This window comes from Protopterus annectens, chromosome 1.part1 (assembly GCF_019279795.1).
Source record: "Protopterus annectens isolate FY-2018-M chromosome 1.part1, PAN1.0, whole genome shotgun sequence".
Lineage (NCBI taxonomy): Eukaryota > Metazoa > Chordata > Ceratodontiformes > Protopteridae > Protopterus > Protopterus annectens.
Genome location: NC_056726.1, coordinates 1,768,625,726 through 1,768,648,222, shown reverse-complemented (window position 1 = coordinate 1,768,648,222; position 22,497 = coordinate 1,768,625,726). Strand labels below are relative to the sequence as shown.

Sequence of the window (22,497 nt, the reverse complement as noted above, 5' to 3'; positions counted from 1 at the left end):
TGACCACACCCCCTCCCCTTGACCCCACCCATTCAGCTGTCTCCTGCAGCCCCCCTGTGATTTGAAGTCACCAGCCGCCACTGACTCCACTAACTACTTTGATTATAGCAAGCTCAGATGCTCATAAGCCAGTATTTATTATACAGCAGGAACTTCTTCTTGTAACATTTGTTAATGTCTGTTATGTACTTCACAGATAAAGATTCTAGTTGTCTACTGATGTACTATGCTCTTCATCTGTAAATATGTTATGTAAATTGTTAATCACTATGTAATCCAATGTAACTACTGTCTGTTTATTTTAACTGTGGAGCTTTTCTCCCCGGGCCTCCGCTGAAAATGGACCTACATCCAGTCGGACACTCCCAGTCAACAAATATAAATAAATAAATAAATAAATAAATAAATGAATAAATAAATAAAATAATTATGGCAATGACATTTGAATATGGCTAACAAAATTTTGGGTTTATGAGCCTACATATAATGTACCTCCAGGAACTGAGTCAAACCTCTCAACTGTCCAGATTGTTACAGAATTTCTAGATCTGTGCCTCATATTTTTGGTCTGTTCTTTTGGGCCAGTCATTGAGAAGTAAAGTCTCTGAATAAAGGCAGACATTTGAGTTTAAGACTTTCAGAAAATGCACAATAATGCAAACCTTGTTACTCTAGCAACTTTCTAGGCCAGATTCATTAACAGCTACACAAAGTGCTGTTATCATGTTTGCAAGGCATTGGGATTTATTAAATGGCTGTACAGATCATGTAGATATTCTAATGACAGTATAAAGAACCAAATTGCATGCTGATTAACCAATCCAACATGGTGGAGGTATTTAGTAAGCAATAAAACAATTGTGTACACTCAGAATTAACTTTTGTCCTGAACTTCAAAACTTTTTCAATACAGGCATGATTACACTTTAAAAAATTAGGGGTTGCTGCTGCTATCCTAATGTGGATGGGCAACACGCTTTAAATCAAGGTCCTACTGTTGCTGGTGCCAGATCTCAAGTAAGAAGAGTGTTTAGACTCAATTTGACTTATCACGGACTGCATTACACAGAAATTACTGAGTGATACAGGGTGGACAGGGAAACACTACAGGAATTATGCATCCTCTGCTGCCCCCACCTCAGGCTTCTGGGAAATCATGAAGAATCCATCCCAGTGGAAACAAAGGTATATGTAGCATTACTGTAGTAGCTACTGTTACTTTCCATGTCACAGGCATCATCCTTTAGAATATTACAGTTTTTAAATATAGTGATACAACATGTAAGAGGTCATATCTGTTTTCCACACAATCCACAAGAGACAGCAAAAAGAATGCAGGAATTTTATGCAACAGCACATATCTCTGAAGTTTTGGGAGGTGAAGATTGCACACCCATAGAAATAAAAGCTCCACCCAGTGAACAGGGAAGGAGGTACATTAACAAAAAAGGATATCACTCTATAAACTTTCAGGTCATAGGATCATAGGAGGTTACTAAGCTGATGGCCCCAGGGCCCTTTACAAGCCTAGCCAAGTTCAACCAGTGTTCAAACAGACACTAAAATCAGCACCCATGGCCCCTGTCCAAGAGAGATACAGGTGGAACCCCCAGAGTGAATTTCCGGTTACCCATCCAATTGTCCAAATTATGCTTAAATAGGGCCAATGAGGGGTTTTGTTTAACATGAATAGGAAGTCCTCTGTAATGTCCATAAAGTATCATTATTTCTGTGCATGCAACCCAAGCAATTTTTATGACTCACAGATATGGCACACCTTTGAGCTGTACACAAGATTTCTTAAGGCTGACTTTCTACAAGGACATCTAGTGGGGGATGCAGGTTATGCACTGGAGCCCTGGTTCATGACACCAGTGAGTAACCCAAGCAACCCCAATGAGGAAGGATACAGTGAGGCCCACACTCAAACTAAGAATCATAGAATGTGTGTTTGGATTACATACTTCATGTAACACACACCAAACTGTATTACTCAGGTCATGCAACTCCATCCATCTGAAATATATTTACAAACAGAAATGCTGCCTTTTAAATAGGAATATATTCCCAGGACTACTTACAGTCACACACATACATGCCTCTATGAAGTATATCCCCATTCATTCTGAAATTAGTATATCTTTAATTACCATGCTTAAAAAAAAAGTTCTCCTGAGAATGAATAAGCTACATATCAATGTTTGCATTCTTTATCCAGTGGCTTCAATTCTGAGATGGTAAAACACACATTTAACAGTGTGTAAATCCAAATTTCAAAATATGTTACAATACATACTTTTTATCCTAAGAAATACCAAGGATTACAAGCCAAGCAATTATGCATTTCATAGTTGAACATTTCAATATGTGTCAATAGTCTGAGTATCACACATCATCGCATGGTGAATCTCACTTGCATGATTCACACACATCATCGCATGGTGAATCTCACTTGCATGATTCACACCCTTAGTGCTTTATGATGTAAGTACTGCCAATCTGTATGCCAAGAAATCCATATGCTTACCCTTGCACAAATGCAGCTGGCAAGGCAGTGGGTCCTTCTGCAAAATCGGTTACACTTGAGATCTGAATTGGCTGCCATTTCAGAGAGATATAGAGTTAGCTTCACATCTGCAAACATGGCAGAAGATGGAGAGAACGGTGTTAAATTTAGAGGACATGCGTGGGGTGTAGAGGAGTCCAGGATTTTTGTGGCACACCTCATGAAGTGCTATGAGTGTAAGCTACTGTAGGGGGTTAAACCATGACTCAGTATAAGGTTGAGGCTGATTTAGCTGGGCTAAGGCTGTTACCAGTACAACTGACATTCCACACATTGGGGAACAATGTCATCACCACTATAGTGACCTGATAAAGTACAAGCAGGACCTCCTAAACTGATAGGAGGTTGAATTTAGGACCGCAAATACTTCTGAAACTAGAAACTGGCTAGTTTTACAAGAAAAAAAAAAAAACAAGCCAGAAGGCTTCCACAGAAGGGCTTGGGGGGCCTGGCCTGCCTACACCACAAATAGTCCACTTAACAAGAAAGAAGGGAGGCAGGAAGCAATTTTTTTTTTTTTTTTTTCTATTTCCCAGATGCCTTCTTTGTACACAGTAGGAGTGCCTGAAATCACAATATGATCTCACCTGGTGAGCAATGGAGTGAGCAAATGAGATGGGCCCAGAGGCAGCAGTTTCACTGCCACTAAGATTAACACCAAAACAAAACAAACTTGGTGGTGAGGGCGTAAGGGTGGGAATAAATGAAGAGCAGAATTCTTCCACACTCCAATTCCTTCAACACTTTCATACACAGCTGTTCTCAATTCTAAATAAAGCATTTTTTTAAAAGAAAGGTTTAAAAAAAGGTACTTAAATTCTCTTATTCATAGTTGAATATAACTAAGTTCTTAGCTAAACCAAGCTTGAACACTTTTAGTGTTTGAATTATTTCACACAGTGTTTAAACTGCAAAAGGACAGGAAATCACACTGACAATACCCCCACACCTGTACAATTTAGCAAATAACAAAATTCAGCCAATACCTTAAATAAGCAGTCAAAAAGCTGAAGAGCAGAATAACCAGTTAAAAACAATTTAAAACACCTTCATACACAGTTTAACACAATTTAAATACTTTGCATTTTTAAATTTAAAGGTGCATAAAAAGGTATAAAAGGTTCTCTTATAATGCCCGTAAATTTATAAACTTAAAGCAGGAATTCTGCCAAGTTGAAAGCTTTTAAAGCAAAAATTATTTCCCATCACATGCACCTTAAATATGCAACAACAGGAAATACTCAGCCAATGCTACTACCACACCTGTAATTACTAGGCAAATAACAAAATAAAGCCAACAATAGCTTTTAGTAAAAGTTACCTTCACAGTTTAATGACCAGCAGAAAAAATCAATTCTAAATAAAACACAGTTAAAAGGTCAATAAATTATACTGTATTTTTTTTTAAAAACTGGTGCATAAAAAAAGCACTTAAGCTGCTCTTATAATGCCCAGTTGAATATAAATCTGTGTTCTTATTTAATGAAGTTTTGGGCAAGCAGGATTTAAGTCACACCCACACTGAATGCATGCACCTCAAGAACCTGTATACCAGCCAACAATAACATTACTTCAGCAAAACACTGAAATAGCAAAATCTCCAGTTACACTAGCTTTAGTCTGGTTACTTCCTTCACAGTTCAAATGTTAAAAAAACAATACACTCTTCACATTTTTTAAATCAAAGGTGCATAAATATTTTAAAAAAAGCAGTATAAAAAAAGGTTTATTAAATTTTATACGTCCAAAGGAATATAACCAAGTCTTTAGCTTGCCGGGTTGAAGTTTTAAAAGGAATTATATTTCACATGCATGTGCTTAAATATGCAAGGACAGGAAATCGAATGTGGCTACCCCCACACCTGTAATTTCACAGTAAATAAATACTTACTCAGCAACACTAGCTTTTAGTTCAAGGTACTGAAGAGCAGCAGGACCAGTTAAAAATTCCTTCAACACCATACAATAATAAGTTTTAAATAAATTCTAAATACTGTATTTTAAAAAAGAAGGTAAAAAAAGGTAAAACCCTCTTCCCTCTTATACAAAATTCAGTTGAATATAACTAAGTTCTTACTTGCTGCTTTCTAAATATAAGCAGGAATTATTTGCACCAGACCAGTTATTTAAAGCAAGGACATCACTACATGTGAATGTGGCTACCCCCACACCTGTAATTACTAGCAAAAAACAAAATTCAGCCAACACTTTAGTTTAGTTCCTTCAATGAAGAGCAGCAGTTACAGTTTTTAAAAAAATACCTCTTCATACAGTTTAAATAAATTTAAATAAATACTGTATTTTTTAAAAAAAAAGGTGCATAAAAAGGTTATATTCAAGTTCTTAGCTTGTTCAGTTGTGAACTCTACTGCCCTATAGCCTGTTTATGATATGCTGTTAATTATCTAGCCAACCAATGGAGTTATTCATTATGCTTTCTGCATATATACACACACACACACACACACATATATATATATATATATATATATATATATGTATATATATATGTGTGTGTGTGCGTGTGTGTGTATTTTTGTACTTTACAGCTGCAGAGGAAATAGCAGCAAATCATATCATGAGCTGTATCAGGAGAGATTACCTTACCTCAGAGAGGCATGTGGTAAGTATGCCTCAGGTCCAAATGCAAACCAGATAATTATTTTCACTTCCTCACTCACTAGCATCTTGAGCAGGCATACTTCATCCTTGATATCAAGCATGCATTAGGCAATGATAACACCAGCTTAAATGTGTGTGGGTTCAATACCCAGAAGTAGCAATTAGTTTTTATTACAGAATTGTATTTGTGTAAAATATTAACAACAATAATATTATAGGAAGAACTTGGTTATGGTAATTGCATTTATTACATGTGAATGCAAATATCCTATAGACCATAGGGAAATAAAGGCTATTCCTTTTATCTTAGCAGTGAAATTTGTTTTGTTTTTTGTTTGTTTGCTTTATGCCATCCTAATACCTTCCTGTCATACATGGATGTGGCAAAGGTATACAATAGTCAATTATCATACTTGTTTATGTATTATCAAAAAAGTTTATTGAAAAAAATAAAGTAATGTGACTCCAAGGATCTAATTCTCTCTTTTTGGCTCTCCCGGAATATCTCTTTTTATGTTTTGGGGGGGGGGTTATAATTTATTAACATTCTGCTGTTTGCATACCTTGCTGGTAAAAACAAAATAACCAACAGCACAGAGAGATAGATCGATCACTGTGGCTTGGCTTATCATACCTCCACAGATGGCAACATAGACACTCAGCACTTCTGGTTCACAACCTGTCAGTGTTGCCTGCACAACCCTTGCCCTATCTGTTCCACCTGCGTTAGGTTGCTCTACCCTTGTTGCTGGTGCAGTGATACCCTCAGGGAACAGTACCAGTGGAGGTGGTCTTTTTGCCACCCATCAGGAGTTGGCAGGGCTGGTGAAGGACAATAGGTTCATAGGTTCATAAGTAGGTACTAGGCTATTGGCCCTAGGGCCTATATAAACCTAGCCAAAGAGGTACCCTAGGTTTTGCCATCCAAGAAATTATTTTCCTGTGCTCCTGTCAAGCAGAGCCACAGAGGTTATCCCTGGGGTGAATTTCCTATTTCCCATCCAATCATCAAGATTTTTCTTGAAGAGTGCTAATAAGGAGCTTTATTTGATATAAATAGGTAGTTTGTTCCAGAGTATGGGAAGTCTCTGGGACAGGAATCTATCCCCCCAGCATGTTCTGTTTATTGTGGTGACAAGGTTTAGGTCCCTAGAGCATGTAGCTCGGAGGGACTGGGATTTCTTTAAGTGGAGCATGTCCAACAGCTCTGGGTTTGACATAGCTTTGTATGTTAGGCAGAGATCGCCTCTGAGTAGGCAATATGCAATGGAGTAAAGCTGGAGTTTTTTGAGACAGTCTGTGTAGGGCATAGGTTTGAGGCCAGTAATCGTCTTTGTGAGGTATTTCTGTGGCCTTTCCAGTTGTTGTAGATGTCTTGTGAGGTACATACCAAAAGGGGCATTGTACTCCATAATGGGTCTAATGAGTGACGAGTAGAGTGAAACAATGACCTCTTTTTTCCTGGATGAGAAACCTTTTGTAATGAGGTGTGCCATGTAGAAGGATTTCCCGACTACTGTGGCGATGTGATTTTCAAATTAGAGACTACTGTCCACCTGTGTCCCAAGGTCTCTTATCACACTTTCAGTGTTAAGTAGACTACCACCTATGTGGTAGCTCATGGGTGCAGAGTTTTTACCAAAGGGGATGACAATGCATGTTTTGGCATTGAGCTTGAGGCCATGGCTTTGACACCAGGCATCTGTCTCAGTGAGGCCCTTTTGTAGGATGTCCACATTGTTAGGAGCTTTAATTATGGCTCCTAGTTTGCAGTCATCTGCGAACTTCATTAGCCAAAGACGTTTTGTGTTAGCCTGTACTTCAGAAATGTAGATACCAAACAGGAGAGGACCAGGACTGAACCCTGTGGTAGTCCACTTGTCACTGGTCTGAAGTCAGATTTGGAGTCCGCTACTTTCACAGTGTGGGTTCTGTCAGTGAGCCAGTTGGAAACCCATCTTGTGATATAGGGATTTATACCTAGTTTAGTGAGTTTATCTCTAATTCCAGAGTGGGGGATGATGTCAAAAGCCTTGGCGAGATCTAGATGGGCTGTGTGAACCACCTTAACCTCATCTACGGCTTTGGTGACTGCTTCAAAGAAGTCTATCAGGTTTAGGAGACCTGATCTGCCTTTTACAAACCCAAACTGGGTGGGGACCAGAGTTTGGAGATTACCAATGTCTTTGTTTATAAGTTTCATGATGATACGTTCCATGGCCTTGCAGACCAAGCTTGTTAGGCTAATGGGGCTGTAGTTCCCGGGGTCCGTGGTGGCTCCCCCTTTGTGGAGTGGGATAACCTTCGCTGTGTGCCATTCAGTAGGCACAAAGCCTGAGGTGAGGCAATGATTGAATATGGTGCTAAGGTGGGGTGCCAGTTCATTCTGTAGTTCATGTAGAATGCAGCCTGTGATGTTGTCAGGTCCCATGGATGCTGTGTTCTTCGATTTGGAGAATGTTGCTTTTACCTGTGCTGCCATGATTACAGGAACTTTGTATTCTGCCAGTAAAGAGATGGGCCCTTTAGGGGGAGAGAGGGGGGTAAAGTTAGCACTGAACCTATCTGCCAGGATGTTGACAATATCAGTTGGTTCTGTATATTTGGTGCCATTGTGGGAGTTCCTCCAATCATGGGATTTTACTCTTTTTTGCAACAGTTTCTTTCTTCTGTTGTAGAGTTTGTTTATATCATGGGACCACCAGATTGGCTTCTTTTTTTGGAGGATAGCATATTGGTTCTGTTAGGGATAGCACAATCCATGCACTTGTGTAAGTGCTTATAAAGTGCATTTGTGTAGGATTCAGCAGTCGTACCTCTACTGTCCATCTGCATGGGTGTCGTGAAGTTTGCCACTTCTGTCTTAAGAAGCATGAAGTTGGCTTTGGAGAAATTTTTTACGGTGGCTTCCCTAATGGGGGATGGGGGCAGGATGTGGATGTCTAGGGTGATTAGCTTGTCGTCGGATCTGACCAACGAGGAATTGACCTCTTCGTTTCTTAGTATTCATATCTACACAGTGCTTACACCCAGTCAGCATAGCTGTGCAATGCTTAGCATTGCTTATGTTTTATTAGATTGGACTACCACCTGTATGGGATTAATTCATCATTCATTCCATAATATAGATTTATTTACCTTCCCTGACATCCCCCAATGTACTGTGATTAATTTATTCTTGTGTGACTATACTGTATGGGGCACTTGTGTTTATATGGGGGTTTCACTACTTTATTACACTGACACCTCACATCTGGGCCTAATACACTACTCTTGTTGAGAAAAATAAGTTACTTCCTGCATAAATATACAAATAAATGAAAATTGCAATGTTTACACATACAAAATGGAAATGGCTTTGGTGAGACTCAAACCGTGAATGCCTACATGTAAGTTGTACACTCTAACTGCTACACTATTGCACTTATGTTTAAACTGGATGTCTATTGTTTTTTAACTTATCCTGCCGTTTCAGCTGGGCTAAGCGTAGCTAAGCAATGGGCACACCTGCGCAGCTATGCTTAAACTTTATAGAATATGTGCAAAAAAATATCTGTTGTGTATTTTACTTCATACCCTTCAGAATATCCATGCTAATGCTGAACCTGTCATTCTGTCAACTTTCTGGCTTTGGGACGATTGCCCCTTATGGCTTTGTCCAAATTCTTACTCTGACGGGTTGGGAGGTGTGCACTATGTGCTTTATACCCTGCCAGAAATTCATGCTTATGCTAAACCTGTTATTCAATCAACTTTATGGCTTTGTAGGGATGATTGTCCCTTATGGCTTTGTTAAGATTTCTTACACTGACAGGTTGGGGGTGTTACAAGCATTCTCACTCATTTTAAATTGCCGTATGGCAATTCTAATTTGCAGGTGGCATGTGTATTGTGAGAGCACTGCTCTCAGACACACCCCATACACTCATACACAGAACCGTGTCTGTTTTGCAGCATGGCAGCATGCCTTCATGAATATGCATGGCGCACTGCCATGCTGCATGGGAATGGTCCCTTCCATGCGGAAGTTTACTGAATCCCGGTGAATGTTTATTCATTTTATTTCATTTTATTTTACATTTGATATCCAGGTAATGCTCAACTGGGCCAGAAGCCTATTTTCTGTGGCGACCTGGAGAGAAAAGCTCCAGAAACTTTAAGATAGCAAGAACAATGTAAATAACAGTAAAAATAACAATTACACCAAAAATACAGTGCAACGGTATTTACAGGTTAACAATTTGTGCAAAGATTAGATGTAGAAGTAGTTGCACAAAAGAAATGCATTTCATGTTATACTGTAATAATAAAGAAATTGAACAGGTACTTACCATCACTGCAATCAGTTATTACACCACTGCTGTCTCCTGAAATGCAAGATACAGGGATATCAAAAAACATACTGAGGCATATACAATTAATACTTTGTTCATGCAGTAACAAACTGCAGACAATAGCTGTATTCAGTTTGCTTTTTCCTGTGTGTAAGATTCCATGTTCAGCTGCAGATTCTGATTTCATTTAGATTAATTTGGACTCAATAGGAAAATCTACTGCATTGTTTAAAACGTAAGATATAAAGGACACTAGGAATATACAATGCAGATATTACCTACTGTTCTTTAGTAATGCTCAGTTACCTGAAAAATGAGCAGCTAGGTATTAGTATTGTGGAACATTATTATCTCAGTATCAAGAAATCTAACAGGAAATGTGATTACCTTCTATGGTCATTGTTTATCCATTGATTTGTGTCAATTAAGGCAGACCAGAGAAAGGAAAACACGACAATGGTATCATTGATAAAAAATGCATTCTTTGGGTACATTCAGTTGCAGTAGATCAGTCACAGTATGATTAAATTAAATCACAAATACATTACAAAATGTAATTTTGTGGGGGCAGCAACCACCCTACACAAACACACACACACACACACACACACACACACACACACACACACACACACACACACACACACACACAAGCACACACATTCTTTATAGTCACAAATACCTAACAAAATGACATTTTGTGGGGAGCAACAACCACCCTACACAAACAGACACACACACACACACACACACACACACACACACACACACACACACACACACACACACACACACACACACACACACACACATTCTTTATAGACGGGAGGATCCTTCTATTATCTAGTTTAATTTTCCTAGCTTCAAGCTTCCACTCCTTTGGAAATGATCAGTGTTTCTAATTCAAAGATGTTATGCTTGGATTATCCTATCAGACGTCCAAGACAAAATAATGCGGATCCTGATACTTTGAAATATAAACTGCGATTCAAACCGAATAACAATGTTGTTGTGTCTTTCGGCTTATCCCGGTTAGGGGTCGCCACAGCGGAACTCCGGTCTGCTAATGTTTGGTAGTGGATTTTTACGTGCCAAGTAACCAGCTCTGACGCACAACCTTCAACGAAGGCACGCCCATTCACGCATGCCTCCACACAGAAGACACTCTAGCTGAGAATCGAATGGGACAACGTCTTGCTGTGAGGTGACAATGCTATCACAGCACACCTACTGCTAACTCAAACCGAATAACAATGAATTCCATAAATGGGAGTTTTGACCCTCCACCCCCCCCCACACACACACACAATATTTGTGTATGTGTCTCCACAGCCCTGTAACTTAGTATGTACTATCTTTGAAAGTGTTTTTGTGTATGTGTCTCCTATATGACTTCAACTACCCTGCCATAGAATGGAACACATACCTGTAGCATAGGGTATTGCAGGATTTGATTAATTGGAATTTCATGGATCAAGGAGTTAGTGAACTCACCAGAGGGGAAATTATTCTGGATCTATTCCTCTCTAATATTTCCTCTACTTCTTCCACTCTTCTAGTCTCCCTTTCTTAATTAAGTTGGACCATAAATTTGTGACATTTACTCTTAAAACCACAATATCTGATGTAACCAATGTATCCAAACAAAGAGTGAACCTTATGCCATTTTATAATGAATGTTTTAATTTTACCCATGACATCACTTCTGTTGCACTGATATAGCAGACAACTCCATAAAAGAGTTTTACGCCTACTTAGACAAATGCATAGACCTAGCAATCCCCACAAGAGCCATGGAGGCCCCACAAGAGTCAAATGCAATGATAAATGTAAAAGCAAAACAACCTCTGATGGACAGCTGACATAAAATTTATAACAACAGAAAAAAAAAAACTCCTTATACTGCATAGTGAGGTAAGAACTAATTAGAATTAGAAAATGAAAAGCACTGTAAGGACTAGTTAAGCAACATATGAATGGAGATTAGTTGCTGGAGTGAGGAGTACATGTCCTTCTTTAGCTGCATTAGAAAACTAAGGAATAATGCATACAGCATTGGTATGAATTGCTCCCGGTTTCATTTCTCCAAGTCTTTTGGGCTTCTAATACCATGGTGGGAATGGACCCCATTCCTAATTCAAGGTATGATTAAAGTACATTTATTTATTATTATTTATTTACATTTGTTTACCAGGAAATTCTAACTGGACACAGGTCCTTTTTCAGTGGAGACCTGTGGAGAAAAGCTCCACAGAACAATAAATGAGCAGCAGAGTACATGAAGAACAATTGAATATACATACAATAGCTGAAGAAAAATTGAATATGCATACAATAGCAAATAATATATACTGCAGCAACCATTAGATATACATACAATACGAAACATAGTAATGAACAGATATACCAATATCGAGCCAGAGGCTAGGAATAAAGGTAGGATGTATATACAGATTTATGTATTTAACATTTGTTAACCAGGAAAGTCCAACTTGGAACAAAGCCAATTTTCAGCAGAGGACCAGGGAGAAATACTCTAGATGCATGTCTTTGTAAAGTGGGAGGAAACCCACACAAGCACAGGGAGGACATGCAGACTCCACACAGAAGGCACCCCAGCCAAAAAACAAACAGGAAAACCTCTTACTGTGAGGTGACAATGCTAACGAAGCACCACTTTGCCATCCAGATAGTACTAAGCTCAAACGGATAAATATTACAGAATTACTTGTATCAGTAACATATATCTTATAAAATATAAATAAATAAATAAATAAATAATAAATAATAAATAACAGTTGCATGCTGTCAGTTTTCACTTCATTAACAATCTGTAGTTTTAGAATTCCACATGGTTCCTCATGTGCAAAATTTATTAGCTAGTTTAGTTTTTATGTTATATACAATGATGTTTACTCAAATCCTTATATTATAAATGCTGTACTGTACTGTTTAAACTGTTAAATAGAGTACGCTGTTGATGAAGAGAGAGAGAGAGAGAAGAAGACAGGATTTTTAACTGCCTCCTGAGGTATACCTCTGGAGGTGTAGCCTGCTCCAGAACTGTCACCAGTCCCAAAGATGGCTTGTTTCTATGTTGTTTAAAGTATATTGTCTAAATGATACTGTATGTGTGGAGCTTTACTCCCTGGGTCTCTGTTGAAAACAGGCTTGCAGCCCAGTTGGACACTACCCAGTAAACAAATGTAAAATAAAATAAATAATAAATAAATATATATATATACTGGATGATCAAAACAAACTTTAAAGAATTACAGCACAGCTTACACTACTGAGTCATCAGCTTTAAGGGTAATGCGATAGAATTTTTCTAACAAGTATATCAAGACAAGTCATATAATTACCTAAACAAGTAAGTAGTAATTTTATTTAATACATTCCAAGCATAACATGTCAAGCTTCATTTGGCTCCTTACATAATGATCATTGTAAATTAGACAAACATTAAAAGGACACTGATGGGGTATGAAGATACAGATCTGGAAGGTGGAAAATTTTGGTTCTGGTACTATCGCATCACATAGTAACCCGAAGTGTAAATATACAGGATTGTCTGTTTACATCCTGAAAATCTAGATAAATATTTACAGAAACAGGTTGATAAAGTATGTCGCAATTATGCTTCAAGTCACATACAGAATATGTGAAAAGAGAGCTTATAGATGGCTATCACCAAATTAAATTAATATGAACATTGTCACATAGGATTAGTATTTCCAGTTATAAGACATGCTAAAGAATTGCCCAGTCAAGTTAGTTTTCTACTGTAAGAAATCTGCTTGGCCTGGTGTTTTTGTCCTATGTGAGAGGTGGACACTTAAATTATCTAGGCTGCACATTTCACATTTTTTTCATTGGTTAAATTGTCTCTTGAGTGATACTGAAATACACAGCAAATTTCTGGGCCTTTGTCTTTTCTAAAAAAAATTTCAATCCTGCATAAATGAAAGCACTGATGGTAGTTCCCTGATGACTGATGAGAGTAAACCTATATTTCATAGGTTCATTGGTTGGTACTAGGCTATCAGCCTATACAAGCCTAGCCATAACAATTCTCTGGCTATATCTTCCCACAATATTTACTTGCTTGGACCCCTGTCTAGCAGGGTGACTGACGTGATCCCCGGGGTGAATTTCCTATCTCCCATTCAATCATCAAGGTTCCTTTTGAAGGGGGCCAAAGAGGCGCTCTGCTTGACATGTATGGGCATTCTTTTTGTCTGTGATTTGCTGCTAGAGTTGCTTTCTGTTTTACCTCCAACATTCTGTTTTCTATTGTAAAAAATCTACTTGGACCGGTCTTTTTGTTCTATCCCCTAAAGGGCACATCTCTATACCAGAAGAATGCAAAGTACCTGTAATCACGGCTGCACAAGTAAAAAACACACTCTCCAAAGCCAAGAACACAGCATCCATGGGACCTGACAACATCCCAGGCTGTGTTCTACATGAACTACAGAACGAACTGGCACCTCACCTAAGTACCATGTTCAATCATAGCCTCACCTCAGGCTTTGTGCCTACTGAATGGTGCATAGCAACGGTTATCCCACTCCACAAAGGGGGAGCCACCACAGACCCCGGGAACTATCGCCCCATTAGCCTGACGAGCCTGGTCTGCAAGGCTATGGAGCATATCATATTGGAACTTATAAACAATGACATTGGTAATCTCCAAACTCTGGACCCTACCCAGTTCAGGTTTGTAAAAGACAGATCATGTCTCCTAAACCTTATAGACTTCTTTGAAGCAGTCACCAAAGCTGTAGATGAGGGTAATGTGGTACACACAGCGTATCTAGATCTTGCTAAGGCTTTCGACACCATCCCCCACTCTGGAATTATAGACAAACTCACTAAACTAGGTATAAATTCCTATGTCACAAGATGGGTTGCCAACTGGCTCACTGACCAAACCCACACTGTGAAAGTAGCAGACTCTAATTCCAACTTCAGACCAGTGACAAGTGGAGTACCACAGGGTTCAGTCCTAGGTCCTCTCCCATTTGTTATCTACTTCTCTGAAGTACAGGCTAACACAGAAGGTCTTTGGCTAATGAAGTTCGTAGATGACTGCAAACTAGGAGCCATAATCAAAACTCATAATGATGTGGACATCCTAGAAAAGGGCCTCACTGAGACAGATGCCTGGTGTCAAAGTCATGGCCTCAAGCTCAATGCCAAAAAGTGCATTGTCATCCCTTTTGGTAAAAACTCTGTACCCATGAACTACCATATAGGCGGTAGTCTACTTAACACTGAAAGTGTGATAAGAGATCTTGAGACACAGGTGGACAGTAGTCTCTCCTTTGATAATCACATTGCCACAGTAGTCAGGAAATCCTTCTACATGGCACACCTCATCACAAAAGGTTTCTTATCCAGGAAAAAAGAGGTCATTGTTCCCCTCTACTCATCACTCATTAGACCCATTATAGAGTACAACACCCCTTTTGGTATGTACCTCACAAGACATCTACAACAACTGGAAAGGCCACAGAAATACCTCATAAAGAGGATTACCAGCCTCAAACAGATGGCCTATGCAGACTGTCTCAAAAAACTCCAGCTTTACTCTGTCGCATGTCACCTACTCAGAGGCGATCTCTGCCTAACATACAAAGCTATGTCAAACCCAGAGCTGTTGGACATGCTCCACGTAAAGAAATCCCAATCCCGCTGAGCTACACGCTCTAGGGACTTAAACTTTGTCACCACAATAAACAGAACATGCTGGAGGGATAGATTCCTTTCTCAGAGACTTCCCATAATCTGGAACAAACTACCTATTTATATCAAACAAAGATCCTCATTAGCACTCTTCAAGAAAAATCTTGATGATTGGATGGGAGATAGGAAATTCACCCCAGGGATCACTTCTGTGGCTCTGCTTGACAAGGGCACATGAAAATAATTTTCTTGGGTGGCAAAAGCCAGGGTACTGCTTGGCTAGGCTTATATAGGCCTTAGGGCCAATAGCTTAGTATCTATCTATGAACATATGAATCTATGTGAGAGGTAGACACTTAAATTGCCTAGGCTAACCATTTCACATGTTTTTTCATTGGTTAAATTGCCTCTTGAGAGCTATTTAAATACACAGTGGATTTCTGGGCCTTTTATCTTTTCTAAAAAGATTTCAAGCCTGCATAAACTAAAGCATTGATGGTGACTCCCTGCTTGCTGTTCCTACTCACCCCCATGTTTCTGGATTTGTTCTTTAAACCTGGTGATTTTAAGCTATCTACCCCTAGTGTAAATTGAGCCTAATAAGCTCCTTCCTTTCTACACTGTTGTTGATATCTTGAATTATTTATTCGCCTTTCTTTGTCTTTATATTAAAAATTGAAATTTGCCTCATTGTTGTCTGCTCTACTGATTTACTTGCTCTGAATTCATTATCTAGCTAGTTGTTGGATGAAACAGTGCATTGTTATGCTCTGGCAAACACTCGTTTTTACATCAAGAGATCAGTGGATTTTCCATCTAGTGCACTGGGAGGTAGCCTAGTCTGTTTAGGTTGAAGAAGCACTTGAGAGTTCTGTATATAGTTTTATTGGCTGGACGGCTTATTAATCAGCTTATCCTGTTTTTAGTGCCTCTAAAATTCTGTACAATTGAGTGGCTCTTGGCTCATTCATACAAAACAAAGTACTTTTATTGAATAATCACACTTTTATAAGCTGTTTAAAGCACACTGCTGTATTCATACCTTCACATTTATTTGTGGCAGCATTTCATATCTTTTAAGTTTGTTTGTGGTAGCATTTCACTCTGGACAGTCTTTTACTGTGCTTTTACATTAGGAGGACTAGGATTATTCATCTACTGGAATTAGGTATTTACCCGGTCTACCTGAGCTGTGAAGCACACAAAAGGGCTCTACGTATTTTTGCCCTTCTCTTATATGTTGTGACTGTACTTTAGCAGTTTAAAAAAACTGTACTGTCTGCTGCTGCTTTAACTAGTTAATTGCACTGTATTACATTGTATCTGTTAGTTATAGGACTGCTGTAGGTAGTTTGTGTGGTCTTGTTACAAGTGGGCTCCAAACTAGCTATTCTACATTAAGTAGGCGTTTTTCTGCACCCCTGTATCAGAAGTGTGCTGATCTAGCCTGTCTGAGCTGGGGGTTGCTGGTGGAAGGCTTATTGTTGGCTTACTTGATTAGTAGTTAGCTTAAAACTTGTTTTTCTTTGCTCGTATTTAAGATTCATATTTGTGCAGTGCTGCTCTTCACTCAGAGGTGGTTAACAGTGTCCTGTACAGATGCAAAAGCTAGAAGCTCAGTTGTTCTCTAAACAGCTGTCAGTGATACCCTTCCAAGCTTTTCTGCTTCTGTTCTGCACTGAGCAGCATTGCCTTATTGATCATCCTTAGCCCACACAAAGTATTGGCCCCTCTTGTAGTCTCAGCCCTATAAGAACAGTCCTATCAAATTAACACATTCCCTTCCCTAATAAAAGATTCAATAAGAGCCTGATATCATGGATGGGCAGTTTCCCATCATCTCTGTGGCCAGCCTGATATACATGGGCATGCTGAGGCAATGTACCAATTGTCTCATGTATGCTGACAACCACCTACTCCTGAAACAAATACTTTATGTGAGAGATGTAGTTAACACTAGGAAATTGGAGGCAGGACTCTCACATTAGGACAAATGAAATGCCAAACAGGTTGTCAACAGACACGCATGCGCACACACACACACACACACACACACACACACACACACACACACACACACACACACACACACACTTCCCACACTAAATAAGGACAGGACACTACATATGTGGAGGTACTGACTAGTAATTTACCAAAAGATCAGCGGCCTCCCAACCCATTATAGCACACACACCAGTGTCTCAACAAATAAGCCTATAAGGCAAACTTGCCATACAGCCCAATACCTTACTCATGGGTGATTTTAATTATGCTACCATCGACTGGGAAAAATACATGACCGCAAACATGCTGATTCAGAGCTTCTTGGACTTTGTCAGTGCAAATGCTCTGGAACAGCTAGTCAGTACTCCAGGAAGAAGCTCAAATGTCCTGGACATAGTACTCACTAACATGGGAGACCATTGCACCCCCCCCCCCACGTGATATCCTCCTTGGTAAAATCAGACCATAAATCAGTCTCATTTGATGTAATTTTAAGACCAGATATAATATCCAGCACAAAAACACTTAAGAATTTGTCAAAAACAAATTACTTCCTATTATGCGATGGTATAAGAAGTTTCAAAGCTCCCTCAAATGCAGATAACACAGACTCCTATGCAAAGGTGTACACTATTGCCCTGTATAACCACTTAAACAGTTGTATATAATTGGCTGTACCTGACCAGATTAAAACCAGGTCTTGCAAAAAAAACATGCCACCCTGGTGGACCCCAAGTATAAACAGACTACACAACAACAGAAAGAAACTAATGTCCATGAACAAGAGGGAACTGACTCAGTGGAGGAAGAACTCCCTGTCTAGCTTAAACAAACAAATTTGAGTCTTGTCAAGTCCTACAAAGCTAATTACAAAGTAAAAATAGCCTCCCTAGCTAAGGATAATCACAAGACACTCTTTGACTATGCTCAAAATCTAAAAAGGAATGCCCAGTTATGAGCTGAACTGCTTGTGGATGGCCAACACCCATACTCAACTGGATGTAATACCCAAATTGATAGCTGCCAGATTTGGAGCAAGCTTCCCCCCTCTGTCCCTTCTTGACCAATCCCAAAGTATATCTGCCAGCATTTCTCAGCCTGTTATCTCAAGATACCAGGTCTGCTCAGTGCTCTCCAAGGCCAAAAATACAAGACAACATCCCAGGTTGTCTTTTAAACAACATATAACATCATGTAGCAAATGCCTTGGATCCCTGTTTAACTACAGCCTGGGAAATGACTCTGTTCTTGTGGATTGGAGGACAGCAACAGTAATCCCTCTGCACAAAGGAGGATCATGAATTGACCCTGTGAATTTTAGGCCCATAAGCTTGACTAGCCTAATCTGCAAGCCCATGGAAAGAATCATTATGGTCCTTATTAACAAGGACATAGGTAATCTCCAAACTTTGGACCCAACTCAGTTCAGATTCATTAAAGATAGATCATGCCTACTAAACATGGTTGACTATTTCAAGAAAGTTACCGAAGCCCTGTACAAGGGAAAGACAGTGCATATTACCTATCTTATCCTATCCAAGGCATTTGACACAATCCCCCACTGAGGTATTATAGAGAAACTCTCCTGTTTGCAAATTAACTCCTACATTATCATGTGGGTAGCCAACTGGATAATGAAAGGATTCATACTGTAAAAGTGGGTGACTTCACCTCTAGCAAAAGACCAGTCACCAGTGTCATAACACAGGGTTCTGTGCTGGGCCCTTATTGTTCAGAATTTGTTTATCAGAAGTCCAGGAAAACCTGGATGGCTTGTAGCTGACCTAGTTCTTTGATAACTGAAAATTGGGAGCAATCACTGAGTCCCAAAACATTGCTAATATACTGTGAGCAAGGTTAACACAGACATACGATTTGTGCCAAAGCCACGGATTAAAGCTAAATGCATAAAAATACATCATTATTCTCTTTGGGAGAGCTAACATCCCATTATAGACAGCACCCCCTAAGGGTAGACCCAGTGGTACATGATCTGGGCACTCAGGTTGATATCAATCTGAATTTTTACCATCAAGTATCTACAGTAGCAAGGAAATACTTCAATGTGGCACATCTTATAAGTAAAGGCATCGCATCTAGATCTAAAGATGTTATAGTCCCATTATACTTGGCCTTCATTAGACCAATAACTGAGTACAATGCTCCTTTTTGCATTTACCTCACCAGACACCTGCAACAATTGGAGAGACCACGGAGGTTTCTCAGCAAGAAATTACAAGGTAGAGAAAACAAGTCTTACATGGAAAGACTGAAAGCCCTGTCAGTGTATTCTGTCTCCTACAGGTTGCTAAGGGGTGACCTGTGTCTGGCTTACAAGGCAGTCTCTGACCCAGCCTTGATGGAAATGCTACACATTCATAAATGAAACTGCAAGAGGGTCACTTGCTCCAGGAATCTTAACCTTTCCTATGCCATGAACAGGTCATGCTGGAGAGATAGATACATCTCACAGAGACTGCCATTTCTCTGATGCTCTTCAAACATAACCAAAATCAATGGATGGGTGACCGCAAATTCACTCCTGTGGTGGTGCCCATGTGTGTCCAGGACAGAGAAAGTTGATATTAACTACTATAGAACCTTACCTCTCTGAACTTCACTCACCTAACTACTGACAATTTGGGCAACACGGGATAAACATGGCTAAGCTTTTAAGGGCTCTAGAGCCATTAGTCTAGTAATTTTCTATCAGCCTATGACCCTGTAAGAAATCATAAAGTTAAAACAGATTTAAATCCAGAAGACTTTTATGTGGCAGCTAATGGTCAAATTAAAATTCCAAGTTTATTTACCAGATGAAAAAAAATATTTTGTAGTTGCTATATTAGTTGTAATCGTTATAGTACCTTTTTGCAGATTACATATATATTTGTAAGGTAATTACAGAAAAAAGTCCCTGTTCAGGGATTTCAGAAGTGATTTGTAAGAGTAAATCTCACATAAATATAGTTTTGTTAAAATATATCCTATATAAATACAGTATTTTATTAGCATAGGTTTGGAAATGCAGCCATTTTGAAGCAGGCCTATATATTCATTTTGCATTTTACCTGCAGCTTCAATAAATGTAGTTTGAGTGGAAAGCTAATAACCTTCAGGCCAAAACCCTGTTAAGGATAAAATGTGCAGAACTCTTTGTTTCGCAGGGGAACATGTAGTTGTTTGCCATAATAACCTTGTAGAGAAAGAGACAAACGGGTAGGAGACATTAACAGATTAGACACCTGCAATAATGAATCTTATTTAGATAGTATCAGGGTTGCCAGACATCCCTATTTGAGTAGGACTGTCCCGGGATCAGCAGCCCAATCCCTATTCCTGCACCGCCAGTTAAAATCCTAGGAAAACAGCCTCCTCTTTGCAATTTATGACTGGCCCATATGCTGGTATATCAGCCAATCATAAATTGCAAAACGGAGCCACTTCTGTTTAATGCGGAACAGAAGGGGCTCCACTGTGTGAATTTTTGATTGGCTCGTATACTGGCATACGAGCCAATCAAAAATCACAAAGCAGAGCCATTTCTGCTTAATGTGGAACTGCCTGCTGTTCCGCATGAAGGAAAGACCTTTTTTTTTTCACTTAGCGTGAAAGACCTTTTTTTTTTTGTCCCTACCTGGCCCTTCAGAAATCTGGCAACCCTGGATGGTACAAGGCCTGGGAGCCATGTTTATAGAGGCATATGAAACTGACAAGAGGATTTTTACAGAGGTGTGTAGTATAATACATGGATACTTTCAGGACAGAAGTTTAGTTTGCAGTTTGCAGTTACAGAAGTTATCTGTTGCAGGAGTTCAGTTCAGTCTTGGTTCAGGATTTCAGTACAGTTCAAATGGCTTCAGTTATATGAGCTTTTATCCATGCATTTATGATTACTATGTTGCCCCCAGTGTAACATACTTAACAACATTCTGATATTAATGCTTACTATAAAACAAACTGCATTATCTAGCTAGGAGAAGATGATTATGCCTTTTTATTCTGAAAGGTGTACATAAGTGTAAAGCAGTGAGATTTGGTACTTTTTCAGTTAGTTACAGACACTTGGTTTCTTTCTCTGACACTATTTATAAATATGTGAATGATTCAAAACATAAAGAGGGACACTTCATTGGGATCAAAAGAGCATTTCAAACAGTAAATCATAACTGTTCCTTTACAGACTTAGCAAATTCAGTTATGGCCCAAATACAGTAACATGGTTTTAAAGATCCCTCCAAAACATACAATTCCAAGTACACTTAGGGTTCTGTCTTTTGATTGAAGACACTATTGGCGCAGGAGTTCCACTAAAATTTGTTCATGGTTGATTGTTATTTTCCATATTTATTAAGGATATATCCACTGTCCTGCCCCACCTCAACTTAGCCTTTTTTGCATATGAGTAGGAACACCATGACTCATCAACAGAAACTACATATGCCACTGGTTAAATTAAAATATGCTCCTAATCAAGCCCCTGAAGTCTAACATCATGATATTTGTCACCCTGCAAAAACTCCCTAAATTCCCAAATCTAATTGTTATTGATACAGATGGCAATACAGTACCACTACATCTGTTATTCACAAGGTCATTTAAGTACAGAGGGATTCCTATCAGAATTGGAAAGGCTGAGACTTTAAACAATATATCGGTAAGAATGTGTTGGCAATAGATGTGTAGCTACCTCAAACATGCTGTTCAATAATATATATATAATATAGTAGATAGAAATGAAAAAGTGTGCTGTGATGTAATTTATGTGGATTTCACTTCATGCTCTGATAGGGTCTTAATCAAACACTGATCAGTAAATTAGAACAGCTAGGTATTAGTGTAATCTTGGCAAGATGTATAGCTATATGACTTAAATAGGACATTGCAAGTTTTGTACATTAATTAGATATGTACAGTTCAAGCGTACAATCAGGGTGAACCACAGGACCCTGTCCTGGATCCATACTTTGTTTAGGTTGCATCATTCTGATCAGTCTTTTTCATTTGAAGTATTCTATAGTCTGTATGCTTATGACGTGGAATGGTTAAACTGATTCTGTCTGTTACAAATAGGGCATGTCTGAAAAAGAAGTTGACTGAATTGACCAATTGGGCACGTGAGAATAATATCCTAATAAACATATCAAAAACTGAATTGAAGAGATTTGAGACGCATAGCTTGAAGCTTAAATATGGTTGAGTGGCCTTCGAAAGACATGCGTGAATGGGCATGCCTTCGTTGAAGGTTGGGTATCGAGCTGGCACCTCTGCACTGTAAAA

General features: G+C 39.0%; 1 protein-coding gene across 1 annotated transcript in view; it reads right to left on the bottom strand.

The window, feature by feature from the left end:
• Nucleotides 1-22,497, bottom strand: part of LOC122812120 (ficolin-1-like) — a 418,766-nt gene that overhangs the window by 344,047 nt on the left and 52,222 nt on the right. Inside the window, exon 4 of the mRNA XM_044084413.1 lies at nt 9,520-9,555. Coding sequence (XP_043940348.1) covers nt 9,520-9,555 — 36 coding nt within the window. The remainder of the gene's footprint in view (nt 1-9,519; nt 9,556-22,497) is intronic.